This window comes from Candoia aspera, chromosome 8 (genome assembly GCF_035149785.1).
Source record: "Candoia aspera isolate rCanAsp1 chromosome 8, rCanAsp1.hap2, whole genome shotgun sequence".
Classification (NCBI taxonomy): domain Eukaryota; kingdom Metazoa; phylum Chordata; class Lepidosauria; order Squamata; family Boidae; genus Candoia; species Candoia aspera.
In genome coordinates, this window is record NC_086160.1 from 2640027 (window position 1) to 2653819 (window position 13793).

Consider the following 13793-nt stretch of genomic DNA (forward strand, 5'->3'; position numbering starts at 1 on the left):
TGCCATCTCCCGAGGAGTCCCCAGACTTCCTAAGAATGTTGGCTTGACGGGTTCTCCATTCACTCACTACTTTTATTTTTCCGGATTTCCAAGCATATTGCTCGCAACAATGTCTAACCTTCTCTTATTAAATACCTTGCCTCCGGAAGGATCACGATTCCTCCCGCAAGGGCCACACCGCTGCTCTTCCGTTTGTTTCTCCCCACTCCTGCCAACCCGTTTATTATTTCTTCAGAAATGAAAAAAACCGTTATTTTGATTTCGTTACAGTAAATACGAACGAGAGCAAGTCTTTGGCTGGTGAAAGAAGCTGCGGAGAGAAAGGGTGATTGCTGAAGACTTTTAACTATGGGCCCTCCTTAAATTGGGTCGACAATCCAGTTACCGGGTTCAGATTTAACTCAAAGCCTCCAAGCCACTCGGCCCAGGCATAACCCTCCAATCACACTTAACTGCCGAGGAAACTGAAGCGAATTTGCGCGGTGACCCGCAATCGGCTCATTGCTTTTCAGAGCAAAGGCCCCTTGGTTTGCTCCCCCGTGGCCACCAAGTCCAAGAGAGGGAAGCCCCGCGAGAGCGAGGCGGCCAGCGAACGATCAAGGCGTTCCTCGGCCGCGGCTGAAAAGTGTGTTTTTCTCTATGCCGAAACCAAAGTCTTCCTTCGCGTTGTTCCAAACAGCCCGGGAGAGTTCAGACCAACCGCACTTTTAGAATTAAGAAACAAAGCAATCGCCAAAAGTTAAATTGATTTTTATAAATTAGAGGGGGGGTACAGGGAAGGGATGGATGAACAAATATTCACAATTCAATGGAAGTAAATTGCCATAGTTGATTGCAGCTCTCCACCTAAAAATGGAGGACATTTACTGGGAAATGGGAGGAAGAAAGGCAAAAAAGGCACCGAATGGCATCAACATTCCTACCATAACGTTTTTTTCTCCAAAGGCCCGAGTATAAAATTCATACTGAATATAAAAATAATTATTATAATCACAACAACAATTTTAATACAACCAAAAAGTGCTAAAATCATATTATCTCCCAATTGCTCCCCAAAACTGCGAGAAAGTCAGATCACAGGGCAGGAAGCTGCCGGGAAGCTCTCCGGCGCAGCCCCGTTGGAGTGGACGGAAGACGCGGAGCGCACCGGCTCGGGCACTGCCCGATTCCTCGGAGGCGCCGGAGCAGGAGAACGGCCCGCTGGGGCGCCCTGAAGAAAGCTCCGCTGTTCAGCGGGGGCGGCGGGGGGTGACTGTGCTCTGGCGGCGTTTGGGCAGTTTCGAAGCATGAAAGGCGGAGCCAGAAGAGCAGAAGCGGCCGGAAGAACCGGGCCTTGTCTTCGCAGACAGGCTCCCGAGCTTTCCTCGACTGGCTTCCCTTCCTTCCTCGCCTCCCTCGCTTCCACCCGCTCGCCCACCGGCTTCGTGCACCTGGAGAGGCCTGGAGGCCGGAGCCGAGCCTCACTGGATGCCCCCGCCGGCAGCGGCGGCGGCAGCACAGGCGGAGAGGGCCCAGCCCGGCAGGCAGTAATAGGGGTAATAGTAGGAGGGCTGGAAGGAGAACAGCGGAGGCGGCCGGAGCACCTCGCCCGGGTGGTACTGCCGCTGATCGTCGCGGACTAGCACCTTGACCGCCACCTTTTTGGCCGCGGGCGCGGCGGAGAGCAGGTCCGCGGCCAGCTGGCGCCGCTTCGTCTTGTAGCGCCGGTTCTGGAACCAGATTTTCACCTGCGTCTCGGTGAGCTTAAGCGAGGCGGCCAGGTCGGCGCGCTCGGGCCCGGAGAGGTAGCGCTGGTGGTTGAAGCGCCGCTCCAGCTCGAAGACCTGCGCGTGGGAAAAGGCCGCCCGCGAGCGCTTTTTGCGCGGTTTCTGGGCCGCCGCCGCCGAGGCCGCCATCGGGCCCGGGGCGCCCGCCGACAGCGCCTCGTCTTCCTCGGAGAGGGCTTTGGAGCCCTGGCTGCCGCGCTTGCCCTCTTCGTCCTCGTCGCCGTCCTCCTCGTCCTCCTCCCCGTCCTCCGGGTGGCTGCCGGCTCCTGAGGAGGGAAGAGAAGAAAGGCAGAGTCAGTCAGCCGGCACCGGAGTTTGGGGTCGCCCCGGCGACACGCGCCCCGCCCCCCAGCTCCCGCCGCCTCGGCTCTCCCCGGGAACACTCGGCCTTGCGGGAGGGAGGCTCGGCCTGGCGTGGCCGTCGGGCGCTGCGTTTCTCCTGCTCCCCTCGAGGCAAGGCGCTGCTGCCGGAGGTTGCCATCGCCTCTCCTTCCCCGCCAGCACCGGGCCAGTCCTGCTCTGGGGCTTTTTGGCAGCGGCCCGCCGGGCTCCAGAGCCTTTCCGCTCCCCTGGGCTTCTCCCCCGCAGCCACGCGCGTAGCTCAGCCCTTCGGGAGCAGCGGCCTCTAGTTACGCGGACTACACGTGTAAAACAAGCGAGGTTGAACGGGGAGGGGGAGCCGCTTGGGACGGGCATTCGTCTGCCTCAGAGCAAACTCCAGGCGAGGTCGGAGCGCTTCCAAATTCTCCCTTTGCTTCCTCTCCAGCGTGGCAGGGCCGGGGGGGGGGGACGGGACCCCAAGGAAGACTCAGAGGCGTCAGCGCCTTCGCAACAGGGAGGGGGACGCTGGGTCGGGTCCAGCCCGCATTTGCTCGGGATTGCAGGGGCTGCCGCTGCTCTCTAGGCGTCCTCCGGCCCTTGAGTCCCCCTCAAATGCCTGACTGGGCGGCACCCTTTTGCAGGCGACTTGCGGACCTCGGTCTTCAAAGGCCGCGACGAGGGCCTGAGAGGAGGCGGCCCAGCATCCCGTCAAGGAAAGGGCGGCACAATCCCGCAGCCAAATCCGGGCGTCTGCCTGTCCCGCGAAGGGGTGGGGATGGGGGAGCGAAGCGCGCCGAAGGAGCAAAGAAGGGAAGGGCCCCCACCCAACTCCGACTCCCCAACGCAGGCATTTCTTGATTTCCGAGTGGCCAAACTCTCCTCGCAAACGCCGCAGGGGTGAGTTCTCCGTTATCACAGCCACGAAGCTCCAGTCTGTCCCGCTCCAGACAGACATTTTCCAATAAGCCGCAGTTCGTCAGATCCAACAGGTTTCAAGCTTAGTTCCGTACTTCCCAGACCCCAGGCGCCCTTTTGCTATAGAATCTCACCCTGGGGTAAAAGGATCTCCGGCCCAGCAGCATTCGAGCCTCCAGAGGCAGGAGCTCTGGACAGTGAGCTGGAGACCACCAAGAGTCCTTGCCAGGGTCCGAGCAGGGAGGCCCTTCCTCTCTCTAAGCGTCCTTGCAGCAGGTTTATTTGCACGGAACTGGCAAGGCGCCGTCGCTTCCACTAGCGAACGAGGTCTCCCCCGGGCTTGGCTCCGACAGGCGGACCGACACCCGCCGGGCCCAGCGCCTCCGGATCCCGTCGCAAAGCGCTTCGTCTGCGGGGAAAGGCTGCCGGAGGCCCCTCCATTCGGGCCCTCCGCTTCTGGGCCTCCTTGGAGCTTCTCCTCGGACCTGCCGGTGCCTCTTGGGAGGAGCGTCCTTGGTTCTCCCGCTGCCCGGCTCCCCAAACGGCAGGGCGGGCAGGGCCGAAAGCTCTTCGCGGTGGCCCAGAAAGACCGAAGAGGGGAGGGACGGGCCTCTCCCTCCTCGCGGGAGTCTCTGCCCCGCCACCAGGCTCAACCCGAGCGCGGCAGCTGCCAGGGAGGCGCCATCCAGCCCCCTCCCCGCTGCGCCTCGCACGCCGGGATTTCCCTAAGCTTCCGGCCGGAACCGCCCCGGGGATCCGCTCCAGAGGCCCGGAAAGCGCAATGGCCTCGCTCGGCTGGGGGCAGGCAAGCTTGTGAGGCTCGGGTGTCCCTGCGCGAGGCCCGGCGGCTGAGGGAGAGAGGCGGGGAGCGGAGTCGGCCCGGGGGCGCAGGGAGGAGGCCGAGGGCCTTCTTCGCCTCCTGTCTCAGGCTTCGCCGCGATCCGTTTCCTGCCAGAGAAGGGCTCCCTCGCGATCCGGTTTGGGCTCGCCTTCCCCGAGGAGAAGAGTCCGAAGGCTCGGCGAGAAGGCGTTTGTCCGTCGGAAGACGCTCGCGCGGGGGCGGCTGCGGGTCTTCGGGTCTCCGCTACCCCGGGAGCCGGTGCGGGCTCCGAAGTGCGCCGGGACCCACGAGAGCGGCCGGCAAGGACGCAAGTGGAGACGTGCCCAAGCCTACGGCCGGCCGGGCGGTCTAAAGATCCGGGCTCCCCCCGCGGAGACTTCCCAGGCCCGGTTGGGCAGCTGGGAGAACGCGGCCCCTTTCCCGGCTGGGGGAGGACGCTCCTTCCGACTCGAACGGGCTCCCTCCCTCGCGAGGGGAGGCGGGAAAGCAGCAGCGGCCGGAGCCAGAATGACTTCGGCGTGTCTGCAGTTGCTTCTTCCGCCAGGCCGGGCCTTTTAGCCTCGGGGGTCTGGGCCATGCAGACGTCCAGCCTCGGCCGAAGAAGACGCCGCTGCCCTCGGAAGGCGGACCAGAACCCAGAACGCTTCGGCCCCGGAGGATTCCCGGAACGCGGGGAAGGAGCGCGGCGTCCCCGGTGCCCAGCAGGACCATCTTCCCGCTGGGAGAAAAGCGCCCGAGCCTGCCGGGCACCCCCGCCCTCTCCCATCCGAGCTTGTTCGCCCCGGAGAGCTCTGGGAAAGCACGAGCGAGACCTCGGCCCCTTCCAGGCTGCCGCCCCCTCTCCCGGCGTCGAGTTCCGCCCCAGAGTCCTCCCTTGGAGGCTCCGAGGCCCCGGCTCACCTGCTGTCGGCGGCCCCGAGCCTCGGCCCGGGGGCTGGCTCTGCGGGGACGGCGGAGGGCCGCCTTGCTCTGGGCCGGCTTCTCCCGCGAGGGATCGGGCGCTGCCCTGGCCGGGCGGCCTCTCTCGGAACCTTCCGGCGTCCGCGGGCGCGTGGCTCTCCCCGCCGCCCCGCTCCTGCTCCTGCTCCTGCCGCTCGTCCTCCTCCCGGTCGCCGTCGTGCTCCTCGCTCAGGACCGAGTCCGAGTCCCAGAGGGGCGGCCGGGCGGCCGCGGGGCCGGAGCGCGGCTGCTCCCGGGGCGGCGGCGGCGGCTGGGGCGCGGGGCCCAGGGGGGCGGCGTCCGGGCCGAAGAGCCGCCAGCAGCAGGCGGGCGCGCCCTCGGGGCCGGGCAGGGGCATCGGCGGGCGGGGGCGGCCGGGAGCTGCAGCCCGCGCGGCGCCTCCATCCTTCTTGTTGAGGAGCGCTTGGATGGAGAAAGGCGTCGGGGCCGGGCTCGCGCCGCGCCCGGCCATGGCTGGGCCGGCTGCTCGGCGGGCGCGCCGGGCAGCAGCCGGGGGTCTGCCTTCAGCTGGGCGCTGCCCTCGGCGCCGCCGTCGGCGCTCCCGGGCCCGCCGCGCGCTCTTCCCATAAAGAGCCCGGCCGGCGCCGAACCTGCCGAGACGCCCCTCCGGCCGGGCAGCTCCCGGCTCCGGCCCGCCCCGCGCCTCTGCGGGCTCGCTGGCCTCCGGCCGCCCTTTTCTGCCCGCCCAGCTGTCAGTCCCGCGGCGGAGCGCCGGGCCTGGGCCGGCCTTTCTCCGGGGGCGGGACTCCTCCCGTGCGGTGGCTGATTGGCTGCGCCGCCTTTCCGGCCCGCGGGGAAGTCCAGTCCTGGAGCGTGCGCCTTAACCCTTTCCCGGCCGAGGCGCTGCCGGCGAAGGAGCCCCCGGCTGGGAAGAAAGGGCAGTTTCGCCGGCGCAGCCGTTCCCCGCTTTTGCGCCTCTGCAGTGCTGCGGGATGCATCTTCGGGGGCTTTCCAGGACAGGAGAGCTCGGCCTGTAGCTGGGGCGACAGGCTGTTGAACACTTTGCTGGTCCAGGGCGTTTTCTGCCCAGGCCTCTGAGGCGGCGACGTCAACTTCACCCTGGGATGACGTCGCATCAGAGGCCAATATGAGCGAAATTGTTGTTGCCTGATAATAATAATAATAATAATAATAATAATAATAATAATAATAATAATAATAATTTGAGGGTTGATAATTATTGCCCCATTCTTTCTCCTTCAATCAAAATGCTGAAATCGAGGGGCCATCTGCTTTGCATAGAATGAAATTAAGAAGAAAGGATATTTGCACTCTGATTTTTATTCTGCACCTGAAATCCGTTCAAGGATAGCGAAGAACCTGCTGTGCAATGTGGAGGTGCCGCTGGACCTTGTCTTTTGATGTTTGGGAATTCGTAAGGCTGAGACCCCAAGGGCGCATTTTCTTCTCAACATAGAAAATGGCGTTTGAAACCTCCCCAAGACAGAACTAGGCGAAACAGGGGCCCACATTGTTTTCCAAAGCGAATGAATTAGGCGCAGGGTTTTGATTGCAACAGAAACCCTAGAAGCGACGTTTCCAGAAAAAAACTCTGCGTGTCCTTTGACAGGCTGGTTGTCCACACCTCCCATATCTAATTCATCAGCGCTTGTATGCAGGACAAGTTTGTCAACTTATTTATTTAAAGAATAATAATTCTAAGCGCAGCAGGGGCGACATTCACCCTGAAATGGGACAGGAAATGGGAGGATTCTCTAGAATTGACCGCGTTGCTTTGTGCATAAATTGTGAACGAAACGATGTCTGTATAAATCAATTTTATATCCTGAACGAATTCAGAGCAAAACTAAAGTGATCTGCCTCGGGGAAGTGATGGTTGATAGAGTCCAATATTACACCTATTAATCAGTCCAATCTTTACCACTATGGACAATCTCAGACATTTTCTGGATGTTTCAGGGTTGCAGAGTGAAACAAACAGACGGCGCGTACGTGTGTACCGATAAGCGGAGCAGACTTTGTGGCTTCGTGTCAGTTCTCCAAATAGAAAAATGGGGTTCAAAGACCTCCAAGGGATTTGGGCAACTGGGAATTAAGAGAAATTTAAACTTGCGATATAGAGAATTTGGAAAAAAAGGCCAGGGGATTTACAATTAATAAGGACTAAAGAAACGGAGTGGGGTGGGTGGGAGAAGTGGGACAGACGGACGGACAGGTCCGCCCATTTCTGAAACGCGCTGCTCCTGGGAGACCCGGAATCTGGGGGATGCCTGGAGATCAAAACGCTGCTCCTGCGCTTCCTTTAAGGCAAGAACGACTCGGGGGTGCCACCCTGTGTGTTCAGACACATTCCTCAGAATAAATAGGCCGAGATATTGTGTGTGTGTGTGTTCATTCCAGTCAACGGTTTTACTAAAACCAAGTCACAACTCCCGTAGAATCAGTAGCATCTTCAAGATCGGTTTCCTGAAACGTCCTGTGAATTCTGAATCCCCGGCTGAAACCTCTCCTGACTCCGCCTGCCCCTGCACCGGGGTGCAGATTATCAAGCGACTTTTGTTTCTTCCTTGACCGTCGGGAGCACGTCCTTTTCCAGTAGCGGGGAGTTCCCGCTGCCTCACCCGCGAGGCTTCAGGATGCTCTCTGGGCTTGGCGCGTCCGGGCCTCCCGTGGCGGAAGGGCCGGGCTGGGGGAACCGCGCCGCTGGGGGAACCAGTGCCGCCGCCGGGCTTGGGAGCGAGGAGGATGCTCCGCCGGACTCAGAGTCTGGGCCGGGGCAAGCGCCGTCGCGCGTCGCCGGCGGGAGGCAGGTGGGAAAGCGCCACCGGCTCCGGCCCTCCTTTCGCCCCCACCCCGTCTTCGCTCCGGGCCGCCCGGGAAAGGCGGGCGCGCGGTAGGCAGCCCGGCGCGAGTGGCTCGGCGTCCGCCCGCCAGCCCCACGAGGGCGGAGGGAACCGAGCCAGCCCGGGACGTCTCCCCGCCGAGGAGGAGCGAGCCTGGCTCCCCGCCCCCGGAACCGCGCCGGCGACCGGCCCAGAGGGCGCGGGGGCGCGAGCGGGAGGCGGCGGCGCTCCGGCAGAGGCGGGCCCTGCGGCGGCCCCGGTTGCGCCAAGCAGAGGCGCGCGGCGGGCGCGGCGGGGAGGGCGCGAAGGCCGCTCCTTCCGCGGAGACGCTGCTCGGGCCGGCTGGGCGAGTTGAGCAGGAGCGGCGGGCGGGGGTCGAGCAGAAGGACGCCGCGACTGCCCACCGCGGGATCTTATTTCCTGCGCTGGCACCGCCTGGCGAAGCTGGGCTCTGCAAGCCAAAACCCAACCACCTTTCAAACGACCCTGGCTTAGCTCGCCGCGGGAAGGGAGCCGGGCGAGCGTAGTCCGCGGGTGCGGGCGGTGCGGGGAGGCGGCCAGGACGCTCCCTGGTGGACTCCCCGGGCCGGGAGGGAGGGAGGCGTCGGGCTGCCAGTTCTGGGAGGAAAGAGACCTCGCCGGGGTGTCTCCGCCGGCTCGCCGGCCGCTTCCGACGTCCCGGGCTGCAGCCCGGAGGGGGAGCCGGTGGAGCGGGCCGCAGCCTCGCCCGCCGGGCAGCGTCGGAGGTGCCCCCGGGGAAGGCGGCGCTCGGCCTTCCGTCCCCTCCGGCCTTGAAGCGAGCAAGCGGGGAGCCCGGCCGGTGGGCGTGGGACGCCCCCTGGGGCCGGGAGGGAGGCGGCAGCGACGGCGCCCCGATCCCTCGCCCGGCCTCGCCCCCCCTCCCGCGGCGGCCACGGGCTCCGCAGCCGCGCGGAAGCGGGCGGTGGGCCCTTTGCGAGCAGGGAGCACCCCGAGCGGGCCGGGGGGGGCGGTCTCCGGGGTTTGCGGGAGCGCCAGGGAGGCCGGGCGCGGGCGCCGCGGCGGTTGACAGGATCTCCCCGTTGGGCGCCGCGAGGAGCGGCTTGGGGCGGGGGGGCTCCGGCGAGGAGGGCCGCGCTTGGTGCCGGGCTGTCCCGGGCGCGGGGCTGTCTCCGGCGCGCTCGGCCCGGCAGGCTCCGGGCAGCCTGGGCGGCCCCAGGTGAGGAAGACGCTGCCTGAAGCCCACCCCTCCCCGCCGCCGCCGCCCGGAGCGGGAGTGTGAGCTTCCCTTGAGAGCCCGAAGGCGAGGGGGAGGGCGGCCGGCGCCCCGCCACGAAGGTCGCTCTGGGCCGAGTCGCTGCTTGAGAGAAGGGCCGGTGCGGGGCTGCTCGGGCTTGGCCCTGGGCCCCGACCGCTCTGCTTGGCTGGCGCGGAAGCTGACCGGGCCGTGGTGGGGGGCTCTTTGTCAGGGGCCGGAGCAGCTTCCTGGGGGAAAGCGCGTGACTTTTGGGGCTTTTGAGTCTAGACAGGAATGAGTGGGAGGGGACCTGATGGAGGTGTACCAAATTATGCAGGGTGTGGATAAAGTGGGCAGGGGAAGCTGTTTTCCCCTTCCCAAAATACTAGAACGAGGTCACGTAATGAAATTGAATCCTGGAAGAATCAGGACAGATAAACGGGAATATTTTTTTCACAACACACAATTAAAATTTGGATTTCCAACGACACTTGGTGCTAGTTACCAGTTTAGCTGGCTTCAAAAAAGGATTGGACCAATTCATGGAAGTCCTGAGGATCCCTGGCTATTAGCGTTGCTGGCAGTGGGGCTCCCTCCGAAGGCCATCTGCTGGGAGACTCATGGGGCTCCTTGGGCAGCTGGTTGGCCCAGCGAGAACAGCACTGGATGAGAAGGGTCGGGGGTCCGATCCAGCAGGGCACGGCTTATGTTCTTACATTTCCTTAAGCCTGAGGAAATGACGATCTTTTGACCACAGACGACTTTCCAGTCTTTTAAAAGCTGTGTTTTCTAAGCCCCTCCTGCCAACCTAGCAGTTCGAAAACATGCAAATGTGAGTAAATTAATAGGTACCACTTCAGCAGGCAGGTAACACGTTCCGTTTAGTCAGGCCGGCCACATGACTACGGAAGTGTCTACGGACAAACGCCGGCTCTTCGGCTTTGAAACGGAGATGAGCACCGCCCCCTAGAGTCGGACACGACTGGACTTAATGTCAAGGGAAACCTTTACCTACCTTTCTAAACCCAGCATTAAGCCAGTGCCTTTGTGAGAAATCATTCGCTGTATTTACTGGGTTAGGCTTCACTTCTAGGTATTCGTTCCTAGTCTCTTCTGGTGCGTGGCAATGAGAGATGGCACCTGCTTTGCTTGTAGGGGATCCTTCTGAGGCAACTGATAGTGGAATAAGTACATTCTACCACATCCTCCAGCTGGTGAGAGTCACAATTGCTGGGCTCATGAAAATTACTCCGTGAGAAGACATTTCAGTTCTAACATTTCAGCAACAACGGTTGGAATGGCCTGGTTTCAGGAAGTAACTCTTGTTTGGGTTGGGATGACAGATGTGTGCTCTGCTTTATTTCAAGCCAGCTGGCACGAGCAGTGACCCCTTTGCTGCTCTCTGGACTGGGATAACCTCCATCTCCCACCTCACCGGCTCCCTCCATATCTTCATCCCGTGTTTTCAGGTTGCATTTTTTGTACCTATCTGCAGTGCCAGGATGAATTTCTTTTGAGATATAGCTGCCTATCTCTGTCCATCCGTCTGTCTGTCCTTTTAGGGTTTGTCCAGCTGCAAAGCAGCTTCAGCCATTTGGTCCAGGCTGTCTCTTACCCCAGTATAGTGCTGGGCTGAAGACCAAAAATAGCTCTCAAAAACCTTCTGGTCCCTGATCGCTGAGAATTCATCCTTGAGGTTTCGGCAGCAGAAGACATCCCCCTTGTTGGGCTGTTCCTGGCAGATTCCCTGCTGCCAACCAAAAACCTTTCCTGGATGAAGTGTAGTTCAGATCATATACCCAAAGATGTTACCAGAGGGGAGGGGCCAAATTAATGGGTTAAGGTTTATTTACCAAAGGCTGAACAGAGGAGGACAGAAGATCCAGCCGTCTGCCTGTTTAAAATGACCCGGCTCTGTTCCCCAGCCTGGCAGGGGCTCTTGTGCCAGACGTGGGGGTGGGCAGAGGGGGCTGTGGGGACGGGAACCGAAGCTACGTTCTCCCTGCCACCTTCTGTTGTGTCAGACAGAACTCGGGACCAGATCCCGGACAAAACTGTCTGTCTGAAAGTGCTTTAAGGGAGATGAAAACGCCTGTTTTGCTCTAATCCTGAGCTCTCACCACTAGGCTGTGCCTGTTCCTTTCTTGGCAGAAGGGGGAGAACCCACGTCCCTTTATTCTGTTCCGCCAACACCATTAGGACTTAAAGGTAACAAATGCTTGCTCAATTGTTTCTTGGAAGCGTAGACTAGCAGAATTTTAATCTTTCTCATTTTATTTTCCTTATAAGGGAAAAAAATCTGTGTTCTTTTAAGAGCAGGAGATTTACAATACAAACATTCTTTATTGAAGTTTACAACCTCTCTGAAATAAATGTCCGAATCTTACCAAGAATGCTGGAAAGAATAGCCTTCTCATCTTCAAAAGCTCAAAGCCACCGTTCCTGGAAAGCAAACAAAATACACTTTTGTACCCTTATTTTTTGGAGCAACTAAGTTGAGTCTGGTGTGGAAGGTGGTGAAAATACTGCTGCCAGCCCTGCTTCAACACCCATCCTTCCAGTCCTGCCCTCTCAGGTTTCTCTACACCACTAACGCTGACCGCTCAGTTGAAAGAACTCACTGCAGAGGCTGATCTGCATCAGTGCTTGAATCCACACAGGACTGTGTCTGTCAGAGGGAACGATCAGCTGTGTCCATGAATGGGGTGTGCGTGTGTTGTGTGGCTCCCAGGAGTGTGGTGGGCTTCTCCTTCCATGTGACGCTGAAACTGCCTAGGTCAGAGACGGGCAGTGGACTCTTCCGGATACTGCTTGTCTCCAACAGTAGCCAACCCTGGCCAGTGTGGCTAGTAGGGAAGGAGACTGGAAGCTGCTGCCAAAACATTAGGCAAGGAGTTTACTGAGCCAGGAGGAATTCAGCCCGGGATCCCGCATGCAACCCATCTGTCCTGCTCCGGAATGGCCTGGGACTGCATCTCGTATTGTATGGGACCAGCAGTCTCCCTTTATGCTGGGGCAGCTGTAGTGCAACCTACAAACTGGGGGAGTTCTCTGTGCTGGCATGGGGTGTCTGCAGTTTTCTGATGCTGTTCCTGTTAACAAGGCAGTTGCCTGATAGAATTGCACATTGACCTGAAAGGGCCATTACAAGCTCCCTGAAGAAGGCCGGGAGGTTCACAACTGAGACTCGCCCCCTGGAAGTCTCTTACAGTTTGCCAGGAGAAAGGGCTGAGGAGGGCAATGTCCCAGAAACTGGCTGGGAAGTCCCTAATGAGTTGGTGCTTCTTGACTTTAAGAAACACTCCTGGGTCAGTTTTTTCTCCTTTTTTCCAGCGCAGTCAGCCTTTCCTCTGCCCACTGCCTGCTCTGCCCTCCTACCAGCTGCTAAGGACAGTGTGGAGCGCACCATCCAGCCGGGGCCACCAGGAGATCCACCCTGCAGCAGTGTCACCTCTTCCAGGGTCTTAAAATCTGAACTCCTCCTAAGAACAAAACCCTCAAAAGTCCCTCAGCAGGCACTCTCCTGAACCACATGTTGGCCTTTCAAGGTCACACTACAACTGGCTGAGGATGCCAACCCTGGGGGAGCTGCTGGAGGAGCGAACGACCTAGCCAAGGAGGAAGAGGGACAGGCTGGGAGGGAACCAAGGCAGGAGACCACAAGATGGGGAAGGTGAGCTGATGGGTCAGGAAGGCCATCCTAGATCCTCTCGCGCAAGCTTCTTGTGGGGAGGGGTTGCACTTTTAAGGCCTTGTTCTGCCCCTCTCCCCACAGCAAAGGGAACAATTATCTGGACTTCATATCATCTGGCCACCTCACTGGCTTACACCTAAGTTAAATTCATTTATGGACTAGTGAAAAAAACACCACCCCAAAACAGATCCTTGAAGGATGCCTCTTCCTGCTTGGAGGAAGGTCCTTCTGTTTCTATCTTTGCCTTTTGTTTCCAGCTACTTGGCGTCCTATAAAAGGACAGGTCCTCTTATTCCTTGGCCACTACATTTTCTCAGGATGAGGAACTTGGTCAAAGGTATTTTTAAAATCCAGATATAAAATGTTGGCAGTAAGTAAGTAGTAAGGCAGATTTCCATTTGCAGGATCCATGCTGATTTTCCTTCAGCAGGGCTTGTACTTCTGATACTTAGCTATATTTTCTTTCATTAGAGTTTCAACCAATTGGCTTAGGAAAAAAATGTTAAGCTGACCAGGCTAGCATTCCTTAGGTGTCTCCTGGAGCCCTTCTAAAAACGGGGGTCTCATCAGCTCCCTTCCAGCGCTCTGGCACTGGAACTGATTTGAAAGAGAAGTTACATGCCCAGAGGTCAGCAGTGTCACACTTGAGGTTTTCTTAAGAACTGCAGTGATTTGTTGTTGCTGTCAAGCTGTTCTAGGACATCTTCTCCTGGTATTTCAATTTGCTTTTGTTCTAATAAAGTCAATCCAAGTTCAGGACCTCTTCTGTATCTTCTGTAACAAAGGCAGATGAAAAAAATTAAGCTTCTCTGCAAACTCCACATGCTCCTTGAACATCCTTTTCTTTCTTTTTTGTTGTCTAACAGCTTCAAATATACTTGAGTTCTTGCTGTTCCCACTTATGCTTTTTGTAATATGCTCTTCAAATAATAATTCTCTTTCTCTTTTTCCTTCTCCTTCTTTTGAGCCTCTTTGTCATCAGTCCATGTATGCTAAAGACAATACTGCTTCTCAGTCATGTATATTTCCTGCTGGACCTTATGACAAGGATGCCGTGGGAAGGATGCTGTGGGAACTTGTGTTCAAGAGATATAATAGATCTCTTGAACACAAGTGCTGATATGCAACATTTTGCAATTTCTATCTTGTCTGCCACTTTCTGAGAGGTCATTTCTGGGGTTACTGGACCTTGTATTTTCCCTCAAGGTCCATTTATACCTCTACCACAGATGGAGATAGGAAGTTAGGACTCAAAACATTTCCCCAAAAAACTAAT

At 58.8% G+C, this 13793-nt stretch overlaps 1 protein-coding gene across 1 annotated transcript; it reads right to left on the minus strand.

Annotated features, from left to right (window-relative positions):
* Nucleotides 1-1460: 1460 nt before the first annotated feature.
* On the minus strand, nt 1461-5254 carry NKX3-2 (NK3 homeobox 2). Its single transcript, XM_063310457.1, has 2 exons — nt 4744-5254; nt 1461-2032 (listed from the first exon to the last, which is right to left on the minus strand). Exons 1-2 carry the CDS (start codon nt 5252-5254, stop codon nt 1461-1463), a joined length of 1083 nt encoding a protein of 360 aa, XP_063166527.1.
* Nucleotides 5255-13793: the final 8539 nt, after the last annotated feature.